The sequence below is a fragment of the Lethenteron reissneri genome, chromosome 16 (genome assembly GCF_015708825.2).
Source record: "Lethenteron reissneri isolate LAM-NWPU_2019-01 chromosome 16, ASM1570882v1, whole genome shotgun sequence".
Classification (NCBI taxonomy): Eukaryota; Metazoa; Chordata; class Hyperoartia; order Petromyzontiformes; family Petromyzontidae; genus Lethenteron; species Lethenteron reissneri.
This window is the reverse complement of record NC_083794.1, coordinates 14,993,846-15,016,413: the sequence shown is the minus strand read 5'-3', so window position 1 is coordinate 15,016,413 and position 22,568 is coordinate 14,993,846. Positions and strand designations below refer to the sequence as shown.

At 59.5% G+C, this 22,568-nt stretch overlaps 1 protein-coding gene across 1 annotated transcript in view; it reads right to left on the bottom strand.

The window, feature by feature from the left end:
- LOC133343114 (rho guanine nucleotide exchange factor 17-like) overlaps nucleotides 1-22,568 on the bottom strand; it is a 68,441-nt gene that overhangs the window by 4,480 nt on the left and 41,393 nt on the right. Inside the window, exons 6-22 of the mRNA XM_061552620.1 lie at nucleotides 17,915-18,031; nucleotides 16,716-16,808; nucleotides 16,100-16,276; nucleotides 15,774-15,824; nucleotides 15,081-15,190; nucleotides 14,763-14,848; nucleotides 14,124-14,251; nucleotides 12,367-12,652; nucleotides 11,786-11,859; nucleotides 10,777-10,973; nucleotides 9,852-10,285; nucleotides 9,314-9,581; nucleotides 7,672-7,758; nucleotides 7,234-7,301; nucleotides 6,064-6,212; nucleotides 5,486-5,660; nucleotides 4,600-5,022 (exon numbers count right to left, since the gene is read on the bottom strand). Coding sequence (XP_061408604.1) covers nucleotides 4,600-5,022; nucleotides 5,486-5,660; nucleotides 6,064-6,212; nucleotides 7,234-7,301; nucleotides 7,672-7,758; nucleotides 9,314-9,581; nucleotides 9,852-10,285; nucleotides 10,777-10,973; nucleotides 11,786-11,859; nucleotides 12,367-12,652; nucleotides 14,124-14,251; nucleotides 14,763-14,848; nucleotides 15,081-15,190; nucleotides 15,774-15,824; nucleotides 16,100-16,276; nucleotides 16,716-16,808; nucleotides 17,915-18,031 — 2,923 coding nt within the window. The remainder of the gene's footprint in view (nucleotides 1-4,599; nucleotides 5,023-5,485; nucleotides 5,661-6,063; nucleotides 6,213-7,233; nucleotides 7,302-7,671; nucleotides 7,759-9,313; nucleotides 9,582-9,851; nucleotides 10,286-10,776; nucleotides 10,974-11,785; nucleotides 11,860-12,366; nucleotides 12,653-14,123; nucleotides 14,252-14,762; nucleotides 14,849-15,080; nucleotides 15,191-15,773; nucleotides 15,825-16,099; nucleotides 16,277-16,715; nucleotides 16,809-17,914; nucleotides 18,032-22,568) is intronic.

The following is a 22,568-nucleotide window of genomic DNA, read 5'->3' as shown; positions in this document are numbered from 1 at the left end:
GTCAATCCAGACAACCGCCGTAGGAACAGCGGAGTGCAGTATGCGTATTCAGAAACACGAATGCGTCATGGACAGCAGCAGGGTGCACAACAAGAACATGAATGAGAATCATTATTAGAGACGGGCAGGGTGAGGTTTCTTGGACCTGCGATGAGCAAACAAGAGGCCGAGTATGAAAGTGGTTCTGACGGGTACAAGAAACCGGGGAAGACAGCGAATTGAGTTCCACGAGCAATGAGAAGGATTGGATGCCACTGGGAGGAGAATCCGATGCAGAGTCGTTGAGTAAATCTCATGGACAGAGCTCAGTGGAAAGACGGCCACGATCGCGACTTCTATGAGAGAGAACGTGGCTCACAGAGAGACATTGACATGCGTTTGTGGGAACATAGACAATTACACAATTCCGCATATATATTCACCACCACCACCAGCATCCTGTAAACAGAGCCATAAGCTCTCTCCATTGTTAGAAGGCCCTTCCTTTACAAGTATGCGTCTCTTGGTGACACACTTGGGTCTCCTCCAGTTTCCACTGTGACGTCATCAGACATCAACTCTGCACCACAAACCTCAACCCGGTTTCGGTATCTGATTTACTCATCATTGTGAGCATCACCACCATCATCATCCATCATCACCACCACCATCACCACCATCATCATCCATCATCAAATGATTGCTGGGGGGGGGAAGAATTCAGCGTCCACGTCATGGCCCCTCCCCCCTCCAAGTCTAAAATGCTCCACACACACTAGATAGTTAAATAATCTACTGCCGGATGAAGGCCACCCTATGACGATAACCATGAGCATCACCATCATGCTCATCATCAGCCGTGATCAACAAACATCAGCAGCAGCAGCCATGATCCGTCCACTGCTGGATGAAGCCCCCACCCCCCCACCGAACGCTGCCTTCCTCTTACCAGGGCTGACTCCTGGCCGCGCGCTGTCACGGCGGTGATTGTGACGACATTTCCTTCCCAGCAGGCCGAGACAGAAATACGCAAATTCCCCCAAATTGACGGCAGCAACAGAACAGCCGTTGGCGCTATTAATGTGATTCGGCCGAACCCCGTAACGCAGCAAACAAAGACCTGCCTCCGAGTGAGTCACGCGTTCGCCAAATTACCCTCGGGCGCGCGGCGGCAGTGAACGACTGAGATTAATCGGAGCTCGCTCACAATGAAGGTGACCCCCCCCCCACTTCCTCACCCCCCCCCCCCAGCTGCCGATACGTCACGAGCTGCCGCCTTCGTGTGAGGTTGCCCAACCGCTAAGAAGCCTCCTCCTCTGTGATACAATTTTACAAATTCACCAGCAGTAAAGACACGAATGAGAGTGATGTTATTACTTCAGACAATGACCAGGAGCTATTAGAGAAGAAGGCGAGTTAGATTTCTTGGACCCGTGATGAGAAAACACCGATTGGGCGCCACTGGCAGGGGGACCCGATGCGGAGTCGTTGAGTTCACGTCAATACGGACAGAGCTCAATGGAAGGGAGGCCGTGGTGGCCGCCGTCTACGAGAGAGGAGGTGGCACAGAGGGAGAGAGAGGGGAGTCTTGCTCAAGTGGAGCGCCTCTCCTGTTTACAGGCCGACAGAGCCAGGAGTGGAAATTCCACATTCCACGTCTCTATGGGAGGGGGTGGGGAAGGGGGCGAGTCCGCCTAGAGCACAACCCCCCTGTGGACTTCCTCCACAGCATAGAACCTATTTTGTCGTTCCCGAATGGAAGGGATGATGGGCTGGGTCAACCTCCCATGATGGACGTTACACGTGGTGGACACTGTCCATGGCGGACACTGGTAGCATGTCACCTCCGGTGGTACCAACGCCGCCGGTTCGCGATCTCAGATCTCAGAACTCGCAGGGCCTACAATGACCCCAGATCCAAGGACTCCACCCACCTCTCCCCAGCGTCGAGTCAGCACTTCTCATTAATACTTGAGGGGGCCGCAGTGGGAGCTGGAACCCGAGATCCAGATTCGGGGGGGGGGGGGGGGGCGTGGGGGGCAGCTCGTGTGTCTCTTTCCGAGACGCAGAGATTCCTGCAGAGTGCGTGGGCGAGGGGGTGAGTGGTGACGCAGTGGTTAGCGCGCTGCGCTACAAGCCCGGCGACCCAAGTTCAATTCCGGCTCGCGGCCAAAAGCAGGGAGCGATATTTGAACCAGTCCCGGGCCTCCCGGCTAGGTCGAGTAACTGGTGGGCTGCATAAACATCGCCACTAGGGAGACAAAGGCGGCTGGGCGTGTTGCTGGCCACCCACTCCTTGGTGTGCTGTGCCGCTCTTCATAGATGCTCGCGAATAGCACTCGCCTGATCATAGCCTGTTAAGGCTATAAGGGGGAGAGGTCTCTTCGTGTGGATGTGTGAGTGGTGCGTGAGTGGGTGCGTGAGTGTGTGTGAGTGTGTGAGTGTGCGTGAGTGTGTGAGTGTACGTGAGTGTGTGAGTGTGTGCGTGAGTGTGCGTGAGTGGGTGCGTGAGGGAGTGCGTGAGTGGGTGCGTGAGTGTGTGAGTGAGTGTGTGAGTGTGTGCGTGAGTGTGTGCGTGAGTGTGTGCGTGAGTGTGTGTGAGTGTGCGTGAGTGTGAGTGTGCGTGAGTGTGTGAGTGTGTGCGTGAGTGTGCGAGTGGGTGCGTGAGGGAGTGCGTGAGTGAGTGCGTGAGTGTGCGTGAGTGTGTGAGTGTGTGCGTGAGTGTGTGTGAGTGTGCGTGAGTGTGCATGAGTATGTGAGTGTGTGTGAGTGTGCGTGAGTGTGTGAGTGTGTGTGAGTGTGCGTGAGTGTGTGAGTGTGTGCGTGAGTGTGTGCTTGAGTGTGTGCGTGAGTGTGTGTGAGTGTGTGTGAGTGTGTGTGAGTGTGTGATTTAGTATGGGGCCACACCACCTCGTCGAGTGGCATTCCGGTCTTCTTTGGTGCTCGTTAACGGCACTTGAGTGGAGGCTACACAAAGCTTAAACTCACTCCTTAAGGAGTTATCCAAACATCCCAATGCAGGACCCTCTTGAATACTCGTATTGAGACTCAGTTGAGGCTTTCCTGTACCCATTATCCTTAGGATTAACCGCGCCGGTTCAATTACGAGCTGCTCCTCACTCATCGTGGGTCAGTGGCTCAGTGCCCACATGAACACAAAACACATGGACAAGTAATCCCATGACTTTCGGGAAGATGGGAAGTAAAGGCGCAGCCCTGAAATGTCTCGTTTGCTGGCAGAAGGACCTCGAGCGAACTCTATATAGAGTTGGCCTTTGGTCGACTCTTCCACGTTGGTGCGATGTGCTGGGAGAGCTGGGCGTACCCGCACTTTATCCCACCGCACGCCACCTGCCGCTCGACCGACTGGGGCGCAGCCCGTTCACACCGCTGGGTGGACAGGGGGCGTTTGAGAAACCTGGCCCACTTTGTTCCGCCTGCCACGCCGGGAGATGGAACAGGACCGAGCGACCTCGGCTTGGCGAGTCCAGCGCGCCGCTGACCATCACGGAGGGGGCTGCCCCCCGACGCAGGTCGCAGTGAATCCGGCTGGACCATCACCTGCACGCGTTTTGCATCACGTGTCTCTGTGTTTCTATCTCTGCGATCATTCCCCCTATGTGCACAGAGGGGGGTGGGTGATCATCGGCGTGAGCCGGATGCGACGGAGATGACCTGAGACTTGTCTCCAGTCCACAAAAACCCCACGGGGCGACTCGGCGAGCGAGCCGAGTTTTGTTTGCGCCGCGCTCGGCCTCCCCCTCCCCGGCACACGCGGGCGCAGCGCGGAGCTCGCAAGCGCCACTTGAGGAGGCGGCGGCAGCGGCGGTGGCGGCGTTCTGCCCGAGCGCATTTGTCTCTGGGCGTCATGGGGAAACTTGCCCCGGGTGATCTCTACCCCCCTCCTCTCCTCCACCGCCTGCAACGCCTCACACGGCGGCGGCGGCGTTCCGCCTCGTCTCACGCCACCCTCCATTAGCCTTATTACTCACAAAGCTGCCAACGCCTCGACATCATTCAATGTTGCCTGGTCTCGCCAACCGCTAAGTAAGTCCACCTTATTACACGAACATAACCTGCCAATCACAGGCAATCATCAGCGGCAATCAACCGCTATTATTAAACTGGATCTTGTGCACAATTGTGCCGGCATGGCACGGACTCAAGGACACGGATGAGGAAGCCCGTCCACGCCAGGAGAGGTGAGTGGCTGTGCACGCCTGATGATGAAGATGATGATGGTGCGCCAGACGTCCAGACGTCGTATGAGTTTCTGTATGAGTCTATGGGTCTATGTGTGAGTCTATGGGTCTATGTGTGAGTCTCTGGGTCTCTGTGTGAGTCTCTGGGTCTATGTGTGAGTCTATGGGTCTCTGTGTGAGTCTCTGGGTCTCTGTGTGAGTCTCTGGGTCTCTGTGTGAGTCTCTGGGTCTCTGTGTGAGTCTCGAGGTCTCTATGCAAGTACGCAGGAAGCCACTGACAGCACAACCCAGACTCTCACTGAATCCGCCTGCATGCATCATCATCCGAGACCGGAAAAACCCGAACCGCAGTCTGCACGGCTCCACCCTGCGATTTCGGGCTAAGTGGACCTAGTGCGAGGCCGCTCGGCTGACGTACCTTGCTGGGCCCAGACGCAGCCCTCGGGCAGCCGCACGCTGGTGATGAACCTCACGTGGCCCGTATGGCCGTGCAGGCAACCCACGGGGGCCGCGGCGGGCCAGCGCTGCGGCGGCGGCGACGGGGCCCCCGGCCCAGGGCTCCCCGCAGAGTCGTGCTGCCCCCACTCGGGGTCCGGCTGCTGGGCGTCGGCCCCCCATTCGGCGCTCTGGGGGGGCCCCCCCGCGCCGCCGCCGCCGGGGTGGGGGCGGCGGGGCGGGGGGCTGCGGTCGTGCCGCCGGGGGGCGGGGCGGGCGAGGCGGTGGTGCGGCAGGGTGACGAGGACCCCCGCGCTGGTGCCCACCCACAGCAGCTCGGCGCCCGGGGTGAGCGAGGTGACGCGCAGGCACGCCGACTTGTGCTGCCGGATGATGGCGTCGCAGCCTGCGGGCGGGCAGGACGGCGTCGTCGTCATCTTTGTCAGAACCGTCGTCGTCGTCATCGTCGTTGGTCATGTACGCGTGTTGAGTTCCCCCGGGTAGCCTTCACACACTGCTCAGGCAAGTGCTGCTAGCGAGCACATACGGAGACTGGGAAGTCAATCGTACGAGGGGGCGGTGTGGCGAGCACCACGCCCGACCGCCTTTGTCTCCCTCGTGCTGAAGTTGGATACACACCGCACCAGGTACCCATTTAAGGCTGAGACGACCTGTATGTATGTTGAACTCTTTTCACACCGCACGTAGCCAACCGTGCTAATCAAAGGTAAGAGTCATAATCGTCCCGTACTAACCGATAAACTGACGCGTCGTCAATTTCCTAACGCGTCCCCCTTCCCTCCACCGTCTCTTCGCGGGGGTCCCCAAGGGCCCCCATCCGAAGGGCCCCCACCCACCCCCGCACTCACCGGCCAGCATCCTGGAGACGGCCGCGGTGACGTCCACCTCGGCGAGACACTCGTAGGTGGCGGGGTGGTAGAGTCGCACCTGGGTGCTGGCGGTGAGAGCCACCCACACCCCGGAGCCCTCACTGGCCATGCACGCCACGCCGCGGCCCCCCTCCCCGTCCACCACGAAGCTCGCCTGGGGGGGGGGAGGGGGGGAGAGATCGCAGCAGGGGGGTCGTGTTGGTGACACGGGGGCCATGCCAGAGCGTGGGGAGGGAAGTCGTCGATCCACTGGCTGTTTGACTCAATCATCCCTTTTAATTTTGATAACTGGCTGATCGATTGACCGGCTGATTGGCGGAGAGACCGTTCTGTCCGTTGCGTCACTGCGTGACCTCGGTGTCTCTACGAGCGGTCAGTCGGTGCAGCTTAACGACCTATCTATCCATTAACTGTTGTATTAACTGACCGACTGATTGACTGACTGACCGATCGATTCACTTCCTTATCGGTACATTTACCGAGCGGTCAGCCGACTGACCGACCGTACGCTCAATCACTGGAGTTAGAGGAATGTCCGGCAGGGGGGGGGGGGTTACCTCGACGAGGAGGGAGTCGGGGTGCAGCACCACGATGCTGCTCTGGCAGCCGCACCACAGGCGGCCGCTCACGGCCAGCATGCGGCACACGGGGGCAGCCGCCGTGGACAGGGGCAGCACGCGCGCCTCCCCCACGGCCCAGAAGCAGCCTGGGGGGGCACGGGGGGCACAGGAGGGGGGGCACAAGGGGGGCACAGGAGGGGACGGGGGGGGGGGGAGCGAGGTGTCAGCAACAGATACAATAGTTGCAATCACCAAAGCGCTTGGTAAACAACAATAACAACTCTGATATCGGCAATAACAACAACAATGCCAACGTTAATCACTGAAACATCCACCGACAACCGCAGCCACAACAACAAAATCAGAGCGACCACAGAAACGACCATGACAGAAACTCGAGGCAACAACAAAAATAACATCGCGATCACTACAGCACCAACAACCGTCTCCGCTGTGGGTCGCGAGAGACGCCGCTGGACTTGCTCGTTCAGGGGATCGCTCGAATGCAAATTCCGTCTCCTCGGGTAAGCGAATTTGAGATGGCAGTGACGTGATGTTCACAGTACGAGAAACTTTACCCGGTTAAGCAATGGAATTAAGAATGAGGCGCGATTATTGTTTGCCTGTCCTTTTTGTCAATCCGCTACTGGATTAATGCCTCCCACGCCGTGTCGATGGTGGGTGTTGTTTGACCATACTTGGTGGTGGGGGGGGGGGTAGGGCCGCTTTCAGATTTTCACTCTGAGCCACTCGTTTTAGCCGTGGCCGGGAAACGAACGCATCTCCAGCGGGCTTCGTAGCGCAGTGCGTTCCACGGTACGCCCGCAGCTCACGCCGAGACCCCAAGGGGGTCTCGCTTAGCGGCCCTACCCGGGAGGGCGCGCCTCGACAGGCAGGGCTGGCAGGCCGAGTGGGGGGGGGGGGGGTCTATCAGCGCTGGTTTCAATGTGGGTTGAATCTCAACGTGCCCACATTTCACTTGGGCGAGTCGCTATTGGCAACACGACCTGATGCAGCACGCATCGTTCAATATGTCGGATCAACTTTACAATAATTACCCTGCACCCCCCCTCCCGTTACAGACGAACACAGCCAATACGTGAAGATTAAAACTTGAGTTGGAAAGTTTTGACGAGCAGCAGCAGCAGGGGGGATCCACCACCTTACCTTCGTCGCGGTGGTAAACCACAAGGTCCCCGTTGGCCAGAGACACAAACACCTTGTTCTCCAGGAACCTACACAGACGTCAACACAACAACCACACACACACGCGCGCACACACACACATGCGCGCGGCTTAGTCCATGAAGACAAACAGCCCCCGTGTAGCCCTGAACAGACTGTAGGGGCAAGTGCTGTTAGTGAGTAGCACCTATGAAGGCCGGCACGGCACACGAGGGGGTGGGTGGCCAACACCACGCCCTGCCACCTTTGTCTCCCCAGTACTGATGCTTTACACAATGCAGTAGGTACTCATTTAAGTCTTGAGGCCAGTTCAAATATCCGCGCCACCGGTGTTGGTCGTGAGCGGGAATCGAACTCGGGTCGCAGGGTTCGTTGCGCAGTGTGCTGACCGTTGTGCCACCGCTCCCCCCTCCGACTCACACGATGCAGGTGACCGCGGCCGAGTGTTGCAGCTTGAGGCTCTTCTTGCGGTGGCGGATCGTGTCGGACGACTGGTAGATGTGGATGCTGCGGGCAGGGCGCACAGAGGATGGAGTGACTAGTTGATTGCTCTCAGCAGCTCGCAGCCCGGTATCACGAGCGGGGCGTGGACTGAATGAGTACGCACCTGACCAAAAGTGCCCCTCTCCGCCGCGGGAGATGCAGCTTTGTGGCTATGGCCTCCACCACCTGGGGTGACCTTTGACCTCTTAACATTGACCTCTTAAAATGTACCTATTAACAATGACATCTTTACTCTTTGGTTCTTTCGGTAAATGACATCTTAACAATGACCTCTTCACATTGACCTCTTAATATTGACCCAGCGAACGAAGGTCACGGAAGTCAACCCCACGCTCGACTCAAATCGCTGACACGCGATCTGGTGGTGGTGGTGGTGATGCTGCTGTCACTGCGTTGGCAGTGGTGGTGCACAACAACCAACAACAACAATCGAACTCGTTCCTCAACAGCTCTTCTCCACACCACGGAGGCCATCCCGGTCGGGTCAGGATATTCATGGACCCAGGTGGCAGTGCCCCCCATGACCTGGCCACTCTTGACAAATCTGTTCCCAACTTAAAACATTTAAGTAAAACAGGTAGAGAGTTTAGAATTGTCTAAAACTATGTGAGATTATCAGGGGCAAAATCCTTAGTCATGCTTTACTTGACTTAGGTCAAAAGTCATAGGTCACACATATGCACTGTATGCGTACTCTGGTGGCCTCGTCGCTTTCATCTTGCAGTATCACTCGCGTCTCATAACGATCCACTTAAACGCAACTTTTAAGTATTTTTATGGCGAACAAAGCCACGATCTATTGTATTGGGGCTCACAGGACCCAGCCCAGGAGGTGATTGGCAAGATAAGCGCTTTGTGTTTTGGGGCTTTGTCAATTGCCCTATAAAGAGCTGCTACTGGGAGCCATCGGTTCAGAATATTCCCTCGTCGATGAACGTGATGATTCTTAACAAAAGTTATTGCCAGTTAGTTTGTTCGTTTATTTGAAGCAGTTATCTTTGTCTGTGCGGGAAAGCTCCACCGAGTCTCAGGACATCCCGGGTTTCCCTGCCAATTCCTCGGTGTTTTTTGCGCCCCTTGCCCTGCTGCCACCTGCTGGCCACTGCGAAGTCCAAGTCACACACGGGATGATCTCGACGTGATCCACCAACCCAATCTCAACACGCTCCAGATTACAGGGATGCTGTCACCACCACCACCAGCTGATGATGATGACAATAATATGGATGGTCGCGATGGTTGATCGTCACAATAATGATGATCATAATGACGTGGATAGCGGTCCTTTGATAATGATATGAAGGTAATATTCATAGTTGTGATTGTGATGATAATTATGACGATGATGATGGTGAAGGAATTATGGTATACTGGAAGTTGCACTGATAATGGGTATATTGGTGATGTCAATAATGATTAAAACAAATACCATGCTGAATGTATTATTGTAATGATGATGACAATGAGAATTCTGGTGGCAATAATGAAGGTGACAACGATGAAGACGATGATGACAATGCTGATGACGCCGATGATGGGCGAACTCCGCGCCACGCACCAGCCGTCCTCCGTGCCCAGCCACACGGAGCCCTGGAACGGTTCGGGCTTCGGGCACGATGCCTCGTCAGGGCTGGGTCGCGTGAAGCCCCCCAGCGGGGGGCTCCTGGCGCTGCCCGGCGGGTCGGCCGTGAAGGGGTTGGGGGGCGGCGTGGGGGGGAAGGGGTTCCCTGCCCCCCCCTCCTCCTCCTCCTCTTCCTCCTCCTCGTCGTCGTCCGAGCTGCTGCTCTCCTCGGGGGTCACGTGCCCCCCCCCACTCAGCTCCTCTACTGCACGTGCGGCATGTGTGCGGGAGACATATACGGACATACACATAGATATAAGGACAAAGATCCCCCATATAACATCAACAAATTGCTGGGGCGAGTGCTGTTAGCGAGCACCTATTAAGGCCGAGACGGCACACGACGGAGTGGTGTGGCCAGCACCACTCCCTGTTGCTGAGTTCTACACACCACAGCAGGGATTCATTTGAGACCGAGTCACCCTAGGGGAGGCCCAGGACTGACTCGCACGCACGCACAGGCACACAGCCGCACCCCTCAGTGCCGCGAGCGACGGCTCGATGTGCGGACCCCAGGACCCGGCCTCGTCCTCCTCCAGCTCCTCCAGCTCCTCTTCTTCATCCTCGTCCTCCTCTTCCTCCTCCTCCTCCTCTTCTCCCGAGTCCTCGCTCTCGAAGGGGTTGCAGGCGACGCCGCCGCTGGCGCCGCCGCGGCCGGCGAGTCGTCGGTGGCGCGCCCTGCCGGCGCCCGGCGCGCTCGCGTGGCGCTCGCGCCGCACCGCAATGGGCAACGGCTCAGCCGGCGCCGCGTCGCCGATGCAGATGTGGAGAGCGGAGCTGCTCTCCTCGTCGCGGTGCTCGTTGCGGTGCCGGTGAGAGACGAGGTCCTCCTCGGAGGCGATTGTCGGCAGACGGCGCAGCGGGGAGTCGGGGAGCGGCACTCCCTCCCGTGACCCCCCACTATCAACGCTGCTTGGGGGGAGCGGGGGGCGAGGTAGAGAGGTAGGAGCAAGGAGGAAGCACAAGGGAGTGAGCGTACATCGTCATGGGTCAAATTAGAAGAATAATTATCGTGCTCCCAGTTGCCATGTAACAAGAGGACCATTCACATCTTCACCACAACTATTATCATCATCATCCGGACTATCAAAACCACCATCATCAATCTCATCAAATGCAATCATCATCAAATACCCCATCATCACCACTGCCACTATCATCAGTTCTCCATACTTGTGTATGGTGGAGAGGTGCCACGGGCGGGATGGGGGGGGGGGTAAATGGGTGAGGAGCGACTGTGGAGGTCTCTGCGTGGAGTGGCAGGGGACGGTGAAGGGGGTTGAGGAGGAAGGAGGGATGGATGTGGGAAAGGTGAGAGGGGAGGGAAGGAGAGAGGAGGAGGGATGGCTGTGGTGGGGGGGCTGGTACACGAGTGGCGGAGGGTGTTTGGGGGGGGGTACCCGGTGGGGGGCTTCTGCAGTGCAGGCACGGGCGCGATGCAGAGGATGCGTGCGGAGCACACGGCGATGCAGGCCTCGACGATGGGCTCCGGGGTGAGGCTCAGCAGGCACACCTGGCCCACGTAGCCGTCGCTGTTGCACACCCACACCTCGCAGCCGCCCAGCGGCACGCACACGCTCGGGGAGGCGCACGAGAACTGTGCACGCCGGGTAGCACGCCACACACCACGCACCACGCCCCACACACCACACACCACGCACAACGCACCACACACCAGACACCACACACCACAGACCACACACAACGCACCACACACCACGCACCACGCCCCACACACCACACACCACACACAACGCACCACACACCACGCACAACGCACCACGCACCACACCCCACACACCACGCACCATACCCCACACACCACACACCACGCCGCACCATGAACCACGCACCACCCCACGCACCACACCACGCACCACACCACGCACCACACCCCACACACCACGCACCACACAACGCGCCATACCTCACACACCACACCACGCACCACGCACCACACACCACGCACCACACACAACGCACCACGCACCACACCACACACCACACACCACGCCGCACCATACACCACGCACCACGCACCACACCATGACGCATTACAAACCGCTGAGCATGCGCGTCACACGGCACGCACCGGTACACCGCCCCCCCCCCCCAACCACGCCACACCCCACGGGGCCTGGAGGGGCAACTCGCGTCAGGTGAGCACCCCCCCCACCCCCCACCCCCATCCCCCCAACCCCAACTTTAATCCCGTGAGACCCCCCCCCCCCCGCTCGCCCCCTCCCTACACTGCTCGTGGGACACCGAATCCCGTTGAAAGGGGACCCCAAGTGACCACTCCTGCAATTGTGCGGTTCCTGTTCCCGTCACGCACAAACCCGCGGAGAATCACTGCACGGGGTGGGGTTAGAGGGGTGTTGGAGGGGGTGGGATGGGGGGGGCCGGCACCTGCATGCCGCTGCGTGTCTTCATGATGGAGATGGCCTTCAGGAACTCGGGTTCTCTCTGGGGCTGAGTCTCCGCTGGCACGAACACACGCACACACACACACACGAACATCATCGTGAATACAATCATCATAGTACCATCACCGTAAAACTATTACCACCATCATCAATATACCATCACCATGATATCATGATCATCAAACTACGATCACTGCCATCATGAATATTGTCAACATTCCATCATTTTCTAAATTTTAGCAATATTCCACCACCATCATTAAAATGGCCCCAGTAAATATAACCATCAAGATAAGTCCATCGCCATCGCTACACCACCATCATCCATCAACACAACACGCTCGTCAATCACACTGTGCATGAGTGACCTCAAAGATGAAAATACAGAATAGGCAACGTTTCGGGCAATGGTCCTTCGTCATGGCATATAACTCAAACAGTCAAAACGGCAGCGTCAAATAATTCCGTTAGTAATAAAAACTTTGTGGCCGGACAAACGACAGCGAAGGACTAATTATTTAAGATCGCGCAGTGACGCGACGGCGAACGTAACGGAGGCCCCACCGATGCGGGAGCAGGCCCCCTCCAGCGTCTGCTGGAACGCGGCACGGCCCTCGGGGCTCCCAAACTCGAACACCAGCGAGTGGCGGGGAGCCGCCCCCCCCGACGCCCCGGCCCCCCCCGCCCCCCCCGCCCCTCCCGCTGCCGACTGGGGGGCTCCAGGGGTCAAGAGGAGCAGCTCCAGCCGGGCCGGGGGGGGCACGGGGGGCCCCGCGGTGGCGGCGGCGTGCCGCTCGGAGAGGTCGCGCTGCACAGACAGCAGCAGGTCCCGCAGGGCGTCGTCCAGGGCCTGCGGGGTGGGGGGCACGGGCGGGAGGGGGGGGCATGAAGGAAAATATGAGCTCACTGGCAAGGCACGGTGAGCTCACCTGGTGAGGCACGGTGAGCTCACCTGGTGAGGCACGAGGAGCTCACCTGGTGAGGCACGGTGAGCGAGTCGACGAGGCACGGTGAGCTCAACTGGTGAGGCACGGAGAGCTCACCTGGTGAGGCACGGTGAGCTCACCTGGTGAGGCACGGTGAGCTCACCTGGTGAGGCACGGTGAGCGAGTCGACGAGGCACGGTGAGCTCACCTGGTGAGGCACGGTGAGCTCACCTGGTGAGGCACGGTGAGCGAGTCGACGAGGCACGGTGAGCTCACCTGGTGAGGCACGGTGAGCTCACCTGGTGAGGCACGGTGAGCGAGTCGACGAGGCACGGTGAGCTCACCTGGTGAGGCACGGTGAGCTCACCTGGTGAGGCACGGTGAGCTCACCTGGTGAGGCACGGAGAGCTCACCTGGTGAGGCACGGTGAGCGAGTCGACGAGGCACGGTGAGCTCACCTGGTGAGGCACGGTGAGCTCACCTGGTGAGGCATGGTGAGCTCACCTGGTGAGGCACGGTGAGCGAGTTGACGAGGCACGGTGAGCTCACCTGGTGAGGCACGGTGAGCTCACCTGGTGAGGCACGGTGAGCGAGTCGACGAGGCACGGAGAGCTCACCTGGTGAGGCACGGAGAGCTCACCTGGTGAGGCACGGTGAGCTCACCTGGTGAGGCACGATGAGCGAGTCGACAAGGCACGGAGAGCTCACCTGGTGAGGCACGGTGAGCTCACCTGGTGAGGCACGGTGAGCTCACCTGGTGAGGCACGGGGAGCTCACCTGGTGAGGCACGGGGAGCTCACCTGGTGAGGCACGGTGAGCTCACCTGGTGAGGCACGGTGAGCTCACCTGGTGAGGCACGGTGAGCTCACCTGGTGAGGCACGGTGAGCTCACCTGGTGAGGCACGGTGAGCTCACCTGGTGAGGCACGGTGAGCTCACCTGGTGAGGCACGGTGAGCTCACCTGGTGAGGCACGGTGAGCTCACCTGGTGAGGCACGGTGAGTGAGTCGACGAGGCACGGAGAGCTCACCTGGTGAGGCACGGTGAGCTCACCTGGTGAGGCACGGTGAGCTCACCTGGTGAGGCACGGGGAGCTCACCTGGTGAGGCACGTGAGCTCACCTGGTGAGGCACGGTGAGCTCACCTGGTGAGGCACGGCGAGCTCACCTGGTGAGGCACGGTGAGCTCACCTGGTGAGGCACGGTGAGCTCACCTGGTGAGGCACGGCGAGCTCACCTGGTGAGGCACGGCGAGCTCACCTGGTGAGGCACGGGGAGCGAGTCGACGAGGCACGGTGAGCTCACCTGGTGAGGCACGGTGAGCTCACCTGGTGAGGCACGGTGAGCTCACCTGGTGAGGCACGGGGAGCTCACCTGGTGAGGCACGGTGAGCTCACCTGGTGAGGCACGGTGAGCGAGTCGACGAGGCCGCGGATGTCTGCGAGCCGCGCCGTGTCCTCCTCCAGCCCCGTGACGCTCCTCTGCAGCGCCTCCCTCGCCGCCGGCACCAGCAGCTCGCACGAGCCTGGGGTCATCGCGGGGTTACCACGGGGTCACGGTCAAGGGGTTACGGTCGTGAGTCAGGAGACGGTTTGTGGAGCCGTGGTGGTGGTGTTGATGGTGGTATTGCTGATGGTAGTTATGATGATAGTAGTGGTGATTGCGATGGTGGTGGTAGTGGTAGTGATGGTTGTGGTGTTGGGTACAGCTGTTCTAGTGGTGGTGATGGTTGATGAGATGATGACTTACGGTGTGGCAAGAGGTGGATGAGACAGTGGTGGTGGGTGGTGGATTGAACTTGACGGTGGTGGTGATGGTTATGATGCTGGTGACTGTGATGAACAGTGTAGCTGCCCTGGTGGTGGTGGTGTTGTGGTACGGTGCGGCGAGAGGCAGTTAGGATGTGGTGGTAGAGTCAGGGGTGGTGGAATGTGGATGAGAAAAAGTGGTGATGGTGGAAGACTTGTCCGTGGTGGTGGTGGTGATGACCATGGTTGGTGGTGGTGACAGTGGCGGTGGTGGTGATTCCATCTCACCTTTCACCACCTCCAGTTCGTGGAGTGGAGAGCGCCACAGCAGCTTGTACTTACTGCTCAGGTCAATGTAGCTGCCAGCAGTTGTCCTGCACACACACAGGCAAAGATCTCCCATGTAGCCTCCACAGTCTATTGAGGCAAGCGCTGCTCGTGAACACCCTAAGAAAGTCGGCATCGCGCAAAGGGCTGGGTGTGGCCGGATACACGCCCGGCCGCCTTTGTCTCCCCAGCGCCTGAAGAGGCCGGAGGAGCAATTCTGTATTGCGCGAAGTGGTGCACTGCTCACTGCGAGTGCTCTCTCTCCGTGCAGGCACTCACAGGCTGAAGGAGCTGCGACGCAGCGAGCCCGACTTGCGCTTGAGTGTCGTGCAGAGCAGGAGGTCGGAGAAGAGAAAGAGGCATCGCTCCTTCTTGCCCCCCACGGCCTTCTGCTCCTCACAGAGATACATAGAAAGATCCCCCGTGTGGCCTTTCACAGCCTGTTGGGACGCGTGCTGTGAGCCAGTGCCTATGATGCCCGTCACGACGCACAAGTGAGTAGTGTGATCAGTGTCTCCCAAGTGCTGATGTTTACCCATCACACCGGGTACTTATTTGAGGCCGAGTCGACCTACAGAGAGCCCAGGACTGGTTCAGAAAATCGCCACCGGTGTTGGTCGTGAGCGGGAATCGAACTCGGTGGCCAGGTTCGTAGCGCAGTGCGTTAACCGCTACAACTACCGCTCCCCATGGGCGTTCGTCCAGAATTTGAACCCGGGACCTCTCGCACACAGGCACACACAGACAATCGCACAGACATACAGACGGACAGCCATGCTGGGCCATTGGTAGCGGAGTATGTCATGACCATGCGACAAGCTTGCGAGCCCCGATTGGCCATTACGATCCTGTTATGCGCAAATAGTCGCTCAGACATGGACAAAGCGGCTGGCGGAGAGATGGACTGGTTCGGTGCTGCGCTGCTCAGCGTGGGGACGATCGGTGCAAATTCGCTCATCAGCGGAATCTCACCACCTCCACCACGAGCTCCTGTCGGATGAACCTCCTCCCCGGAACAGCCAACTGCAACACAGCGACAAGACAAAGGCAATGATCACGCGTACAGCCTTAACAGACTGGAGGAGCAAGTGCTGCTAGCGAGCAACTGTGAAGCAAGGAACGGCACACGAGGTGGTGGGTGTCCAGAACCACGCCCGGCCGCCTTTGTCTCCCATATGTATGTTGAACTTCTTTCGCACCGTACGTAGCCGACCGTGCTAATTGGAGGTGCGAGTTGACCTAGGCGAGGCCCAGGAGCGGTTCAGAAAATTGTGGCCGGTGTGGGAGGGAAGCCCCACCTCACTGAGGCCCTCGATGGCCGCCTCGACCCGCTGCAGGGCGCACGCGTGACGCGTGGCCTCCTCGGCCTCGCGGCGGCCCTGGTTGATGCGGCTGGCCAGGGCGTGGAGGCCTCTCTGGGCCTCCACGAGGCACGGCCGGTCAGGGTGCTCCTCCGGGGTGTGCTTAAGCAGGTCCTGCCGTGGGGGATCGACACAAGCGCACACACACACACGCACGCAGACACACACACACACACGTCACTCCACCACCCCCTCTCCTCCTGCTCATCATCATCGCCATGGAGTGGAAGATGGCAGCAGCCTTCACGCGGCCCAGTCTGTGAAGTGGGAGATCACGGCGAATCGCAGCAACGCGGCGACCGAACATCGACCATCAACCTCCTGGTCTCCAGAGCAACAACACAAGCCCATCACCATCATCATCATCCTCCTTCGTGGACTGGAAACCCCAAGGTGGACTTGCAGCTCGTCAACCTGGAGCCACGATGAACCCCACACTCGTGACTCAGACGGGCCTGGCACAGAGCACCTCGAGACAATGCCAACCACGCTACGTCAATGTCCCCACCCACCCCCGCCCCTCGACCCCCCCCCCCCGCCAACCCCCCCAGACCTTGATGAGGAGCTCGTATCGTGGGATCCTCTGCACCGGTTTGATCATGAGGTCAGCCAGGGCTTGCTTCTCCCGGTTCTCCCGCATGCATTGCTGGGAAGGGGACAGGGCAAGGCATCAGCGGTGCTGCGTACGAGCAAAGACAAGACAAAGATCCCCCGTGTAGCCTTTGACAGACTGTTGGGGCAAGTGCTGTGTGCGAGTAGCACCTATGAAAGCTACGAACACAGTCTCACTCTTATCACTCTTCTATCGCTACCACCACGGTCACTATTGCCCCTAGACTCCACTCGTCGATTCCTCCTCCGCCCGTGTTGAGGACTCGCTCTCTGTGCCGTCTCACCCACCACCACCCCGCTGTGTTCAATCACTACCACCACCAGCAATGCAGGGCACATCAACAAGCACGAAGACCATCCATACAGCCTTAACACCACCTATGAAGGCTGGTAGGGCAGACGAGGCGTCGGTGTGGTCAGCACCGCGCCCGGCAGCCTTTGTCTCTCCAGTGCCGATGTCCATGACGAGCCACGTGCTGGGTGCAGGCCACGGTCACGTACTGACCGTGGCCACGAGAGGGCGCCGTAGCACTGCGAGCCGGGTTCACCAAGCGGCGTTGGGGTCGACTGTGCTATGAGGAAGGGCCATTGTTCGAAACGTCGCCTATTCTATTTTATGTTTTACCGTTAAAGCCTCGCCGTTAACCCCCTCTCCTCCCACCCGTACCTCTCTCCTACCCCTGCACATATTCCTCCTCCACACTTCTCATTCGTCTCTGTACTCCACCCTCCCCCTTACCTCTCATCTCCTCTCTCCTCCCATTCCATCCTTCCCCCCTCCTCTCGCAGTCCCTTCTGCACCTCTCTCCCCTTGCTCCTCTCTCCCCTCCTGCCGTCTCTTCATCCCTCTAACCTCCACTACACCTCCACGATCCCTCCCTCCCCTATCTCTCTCTACATCTCTCTTCCTTCGCACCTCTCCTAACGAATCTCCTCTTCTCACATCCTCTCTCCCGCCCCCCTCACTCCACCCCAGCCCCTCTCTCCCGCCCAGCCCCTCTCTTCCCCCCCCAGCCCCTCTCTCACCTCCCCAGCCCCTCTCTCACCCCCCACCCCCTCTCACCCCCCCCGCCCCTCTCTCCCCCCCAGCCCCTCTCTCCCCCCAGCCCCTCTCTCACCCCCCCAGCCCCCGCCCCTCACCTCGAGGAAGCGACTGAACGAGGCCCTAGCCTTGTTGGCCACCTTCACGGCCTCCTGGGCGTGCGGGAAGTTGTCGATGTAGGCCGAGTAGGAGTCGGCCAGCAGCTCCTTGGAGAACTGCGGGGACACAGAGGGGCCGAGGGACCGGAGAGTGGAGATAGGGAGAGGGAGGGACGGGGAGATGGTTTGGGAGATAAAGAGGGATCGGTATGGAGGAGGGGGGAGTTGGAGAGAGAGATAATGAGAGAGGGGAGAGATAATAAGAGTTGGTGAATAAAGCAAAGAGAGAGAGAGAGAGAGCGGAAGATCAGCCGATGGAGGAAGATGGATACAGGGAGAGAGTGAGATAAGAACAGGAATAGATGACCATTATATTTTTATTACCATTTTCTTATGTTACCAGGAAAGGCCCACAGCTATATAGCTGATTTTCAGAACCGACCTGGCCACAACTGATAGCTCAACGAAGTCGCTTTGCATGTGGACATTTATAGCAGCCAGAATACTCGAAACGCGTGACGTTGATACTCGGAGAAAAATCCCCGCGATCGCGGGGAGAACATGCAACCTCCAAATACGCAGGCGTCAGGGTCGGAGTCGTACCCAAGACCTCGTGTATCCCAGACGAGGTAGTGAACAGGGAGAGAGGTGAGGGGCGGGAGCGATGGAGAGGGGCAGGAGCGAGCGCGGGGCGACTCGAGTGTGCCGTGTCACGCGTGTCGGAGCGTCTCCCCTGCGTCGCGTGTCGGAATGCCGCTGTTTACATCGGGCGGTGTGCGTGTGTGTGTGTGCGTGTGTGTGTGAGAGTGTGCGTGTGTGTGTGTGCGTGTGTGTGTGTGCGTGTGTGTGTGTGTGCGTGTGTGTGTGAGAGTGTGCGTGTGTGAGTGTGCGTGTGCGTGTGTGTGAGTGTGTGCGTGTGTGCGTGTGAGTGTGTGAGTGTGTGTGCGTATGTACGTGCGTGTGTGTGAGTGTGTGAGTGTGCGTGTGTGCGTGCGTGTGTGCGTGTGTGTGTGTTCGTGTGTGTGTGAGTGTGTGCGTGTGTGCGTGTGTGTGTGTTCGTGTGTGTGTTTGTGTGTGTGCGTGCGTGTGTGTGAGTGTGCGAGTGTGCGTGTGTGCGTGAGTGTGCGTGAGTGGTACGTGAGTGGGTGCGTGAGTGTGTGTGTGCGTGAGTGTGTGTGAGTGTGCGTGAGTGGGTGCGTGAGTGGGTGCGTTAGTGTGTGTGCGTGAGGGTGTGTGTGCGTGTGTACGTGCGTGTGTGTGCGTGTGTGTGTTCGTGTGTGCGTGTGTGTGCGTGTGTGTGTGCGTGCGTGTGTGCGTGGGGAGCGTTGGTGCAGTGGCAAGTGCACTGCGCTACAAACCCGGCAACCTTCCTATCCATCGACTCCGCCGATTTATTTGCCCATCCATCCGCCCATCTGTCCATCTATCCAAATGTCTATTACTCTATCCAATTGTCTACCTATCCATCTATCGACCAGTCAATTTATATATCCATCGGTCTGCGAGTGCATTGCGTTTGAATTCACTCCAGATTGTAGGAGCCCCCCTCCGTCTGGTGCCTCGTGGAACAAAAACAGAAAACTTGTCGTGCCGCGGGGCGCGGTCCTGGCAGGGCCCTCGACTCCAAGCCCGAGATCCGCGCCCTCGCAGGGAGACAAAGACGGACGGGCGCAACCCGATTCCGCACCCCTTGCAAGTCGCGCCAAGACACATACACGCGGCGCGCGGTGAGTTACGAGTCTACAAGGGGAGGGAGATGATACCACTGGCAGGGAGATACCACTAACTCCCACCCCCGGGTCTCTGTCTCCCACCCCCGGGTCTCTCTCTCCCACCCCCGGGTCTCTGTCTCCCACCCCCGGGTCTCTGTCTCCCACCCCCAGGGTCTCTCTCTCCCACCCCCAGGGTCTCTGTCTCCCACCCCCGGGTCTCTGTCTCCCACCCCCAGGGTCTCTCTCTCCCACCCCCAGGGTCTCTGTCTCCCACCCCCGGGTCTCTCTCTCCCACCCCCCGGGTCTCTGTCTCCCACCCCCGGGTCTCTGTCTCCCACCCCCAGGGTCTCTCTCTCCCACCCCCAGGGTCTCTGTCTCCCACCCCCAGGGTCTCTGTCTCCCACCCCCAGGGTCTCTCTCTCCCACCCCCAGGGTCTCTGTCTCCCACCCCCAGGGTCTCTGTCTCCCACCCCCGGGTCTCTGTCTCCCACCCCCAGGGTCTCTCTCTCCCACCCCCAGGGTCTCTGTCTCCCACCCCCAGGGTCTCTCTCTCCCACCCCAGGGTCTCTCTCTCCCACCCCCAAAGTCTCTGTTTCCCACCCCCAGGGTCTCTGTCTCCCACCCCCGGGTCTCTGTCTCCCACCCCCAGGGTCTCTCTCTCCCACCCCAGGGTCTCTCTCTCCCACCCCCAGGGTCTCTGTCTCCCACCCCCAGGGTCTCTCTCTCCCACCCCCAGGGTCTCTGTCTCCCACCCCCCGGGTCTCTGTCTCCCACCCCCAGGGTCTCTGTCTCCCACCCCCAGGGTCTTTCTCTCCCACCCCCAGGGTCTCTCTCTCCCACCCCCAGGGTCTCTCTCCCACCCCCAGGGTCTCTCTCTCCCACCCCCAGGGTCTCTCTCTCCCACCCCCAGGGTCTCTGTCTCCCACCCCCATGGTCTCTCTCTCCCACCCCCAGGGTCTCTCTCTCCCACCCCCAGGGTCTCTCTCTCCCACCCCCAGGGTCTCTGTCTCCCACCCCCAGGGTCTCTCTCTCCCACCCCCAGGGTCTCTCTCTCCCACCCCCAGGGTCTCTGTCTCCCACCCCCCGGGTCTCTGTCTCCCACCCCCAGGGTCTCTGTCTCCCACCCCCAGGGTCTTTCTCTTCCACCCCCAGGGTCTCTCTCTCCCACCCCCAGGGTCTCTCTCTCCCACCCCCAGGGTCTCTCTCTCCCACCCCCAGGGTCTCTCTCTCCCACCCCCAGGGTCTCTGTCTCCCACCCCCAGGGCCTCCCTCTCCCACCACCCGTGGCCTCGTAACCCCTGACCGCGTGTACCACGCGCCTTGCGTCTGACATTTGACCTCGCCATACCCCCCCGCCTCCCTCTCGTTCATCCTCCCCGCTGATAGGGATTTAAAATTAGTGCGTGCGATAACGAAGACACAGAGCAGCAGCCAATGGGTGCCCACGGTTCACACGTGGGCCCCCCTCCCCTATCCCCCACAGTCCCCCCTCCCTGCTCACCCATCACAGTCTCCCTCCCTGCCCACCCAATCGCGTCGCTTATTTGACTGAACAAGGACAAAGGTTCCCCGTGTAGTCTTTACCAAACTGTTAGGACGAGTGATGTTAACGAGCACCTATGAAGGGTGGCAAGGCACACGAGGGGGTGGGTGGCCAGTACCAGGCCCGGCCGCCTTTGTCTCCCCAGTGCTGATGTTTACACAACGCAACGAATACTCATTTAAGGCCGAGTCGACTAAGAAGGTAGCCCGGGACCGGTTCAATTACTCGCCACTAAAATTGGCCGTGAGCCGAAATCGAACTCTGGTCGCCGAGTTCGTTGTGCTGTGCTCCCTCTCTTGGACTGAACGACCCCCCCCCCCAACTCCCCCCCCACTGCCCCTCTCTTTGTCACGACACAAGCGGCAGAGCCTCTCAGTTGGCGAGTGCTAAGCGTGACCAATGGCGAGTGCTAAGCGTGACCCATGCCGCAGGCTGCAATGACCCAGGCGGACAAAGCGAGGGGACTTGGCGTTCCGCTCGGCACGGCGGGGGGAGGGCGCGGGGAGGTTTAGACGCCAGGAATAACCCAGAGCGGGGCTCCCCCCTCCCCCTCATGCCCCCCGCCTCCTCTCGCTCCTACCACGGACTCCGCGTCCCCTCTCCTCCACCTCATCCGCATCATCCCCTTCTCTATCCATCCTACTCCTTATCCAACTCCTCTCTCCTCCCCGCCCTCCCTCCTCCTCCTCCTCACCCCCTGCTCAAACTCGACTGCTCCTTTTCGCCTCTTCCTCCCTCCTGCACACCTCCTCGACAGCTCCTCATCCCCGTCTCTAACGTCCCCCCCCCTTCCCCTCTCCTCCACCTCCTCATGCCCCTCCCCCCTCCCCCTCTCCTCCACCTCCTCATGCCCCCCCCTCTCTCTGTCACGCCGAGGGGAGTCGCCGCTCCCAGACTCGAGAGACGCAAAGGGCAGCGCGAGAGGAGAAAGGAGATGGAGGGGAAATAAAACGGTTCGGTGCGAGATGAAAGAGAGAGGGAGGAGAGAGAGGGCGGGAGAGATGACAGAATAATGGGAGAGAGAGGTGAAAGGGATGGAGGAGGGGGGTAAAGAGGGGGAGAGAGTGAGAGCGAAGGTGGGAGGGAGGAGAGAGAAGGAGAGGAAATGGAGAGAGGAGTGGGGTTGGGTGGGGGAGAAGTGGGAGGTAAGAGATGAGAGGGAGAGGGATGCGAGAGAGATGAAAATGGAAATATTGAGAGGTGAGAGAGAGAGAGAGGAATGGGAGGGAGAGGGGAGTGCGGTCCAAGTGTCGTTCCTTTCGACTCGGCCATTCGGGAACCCCTGAGTCACCCCCCTCCCTCCCTGGAGTGGCGTGAGGAGGAGTCGCAGAGCTCCCCTCTTGCTTTGGCTTGACGCATTCTCGTTATTATCAGGCCATGGGCGTTCTGATCTCAATCA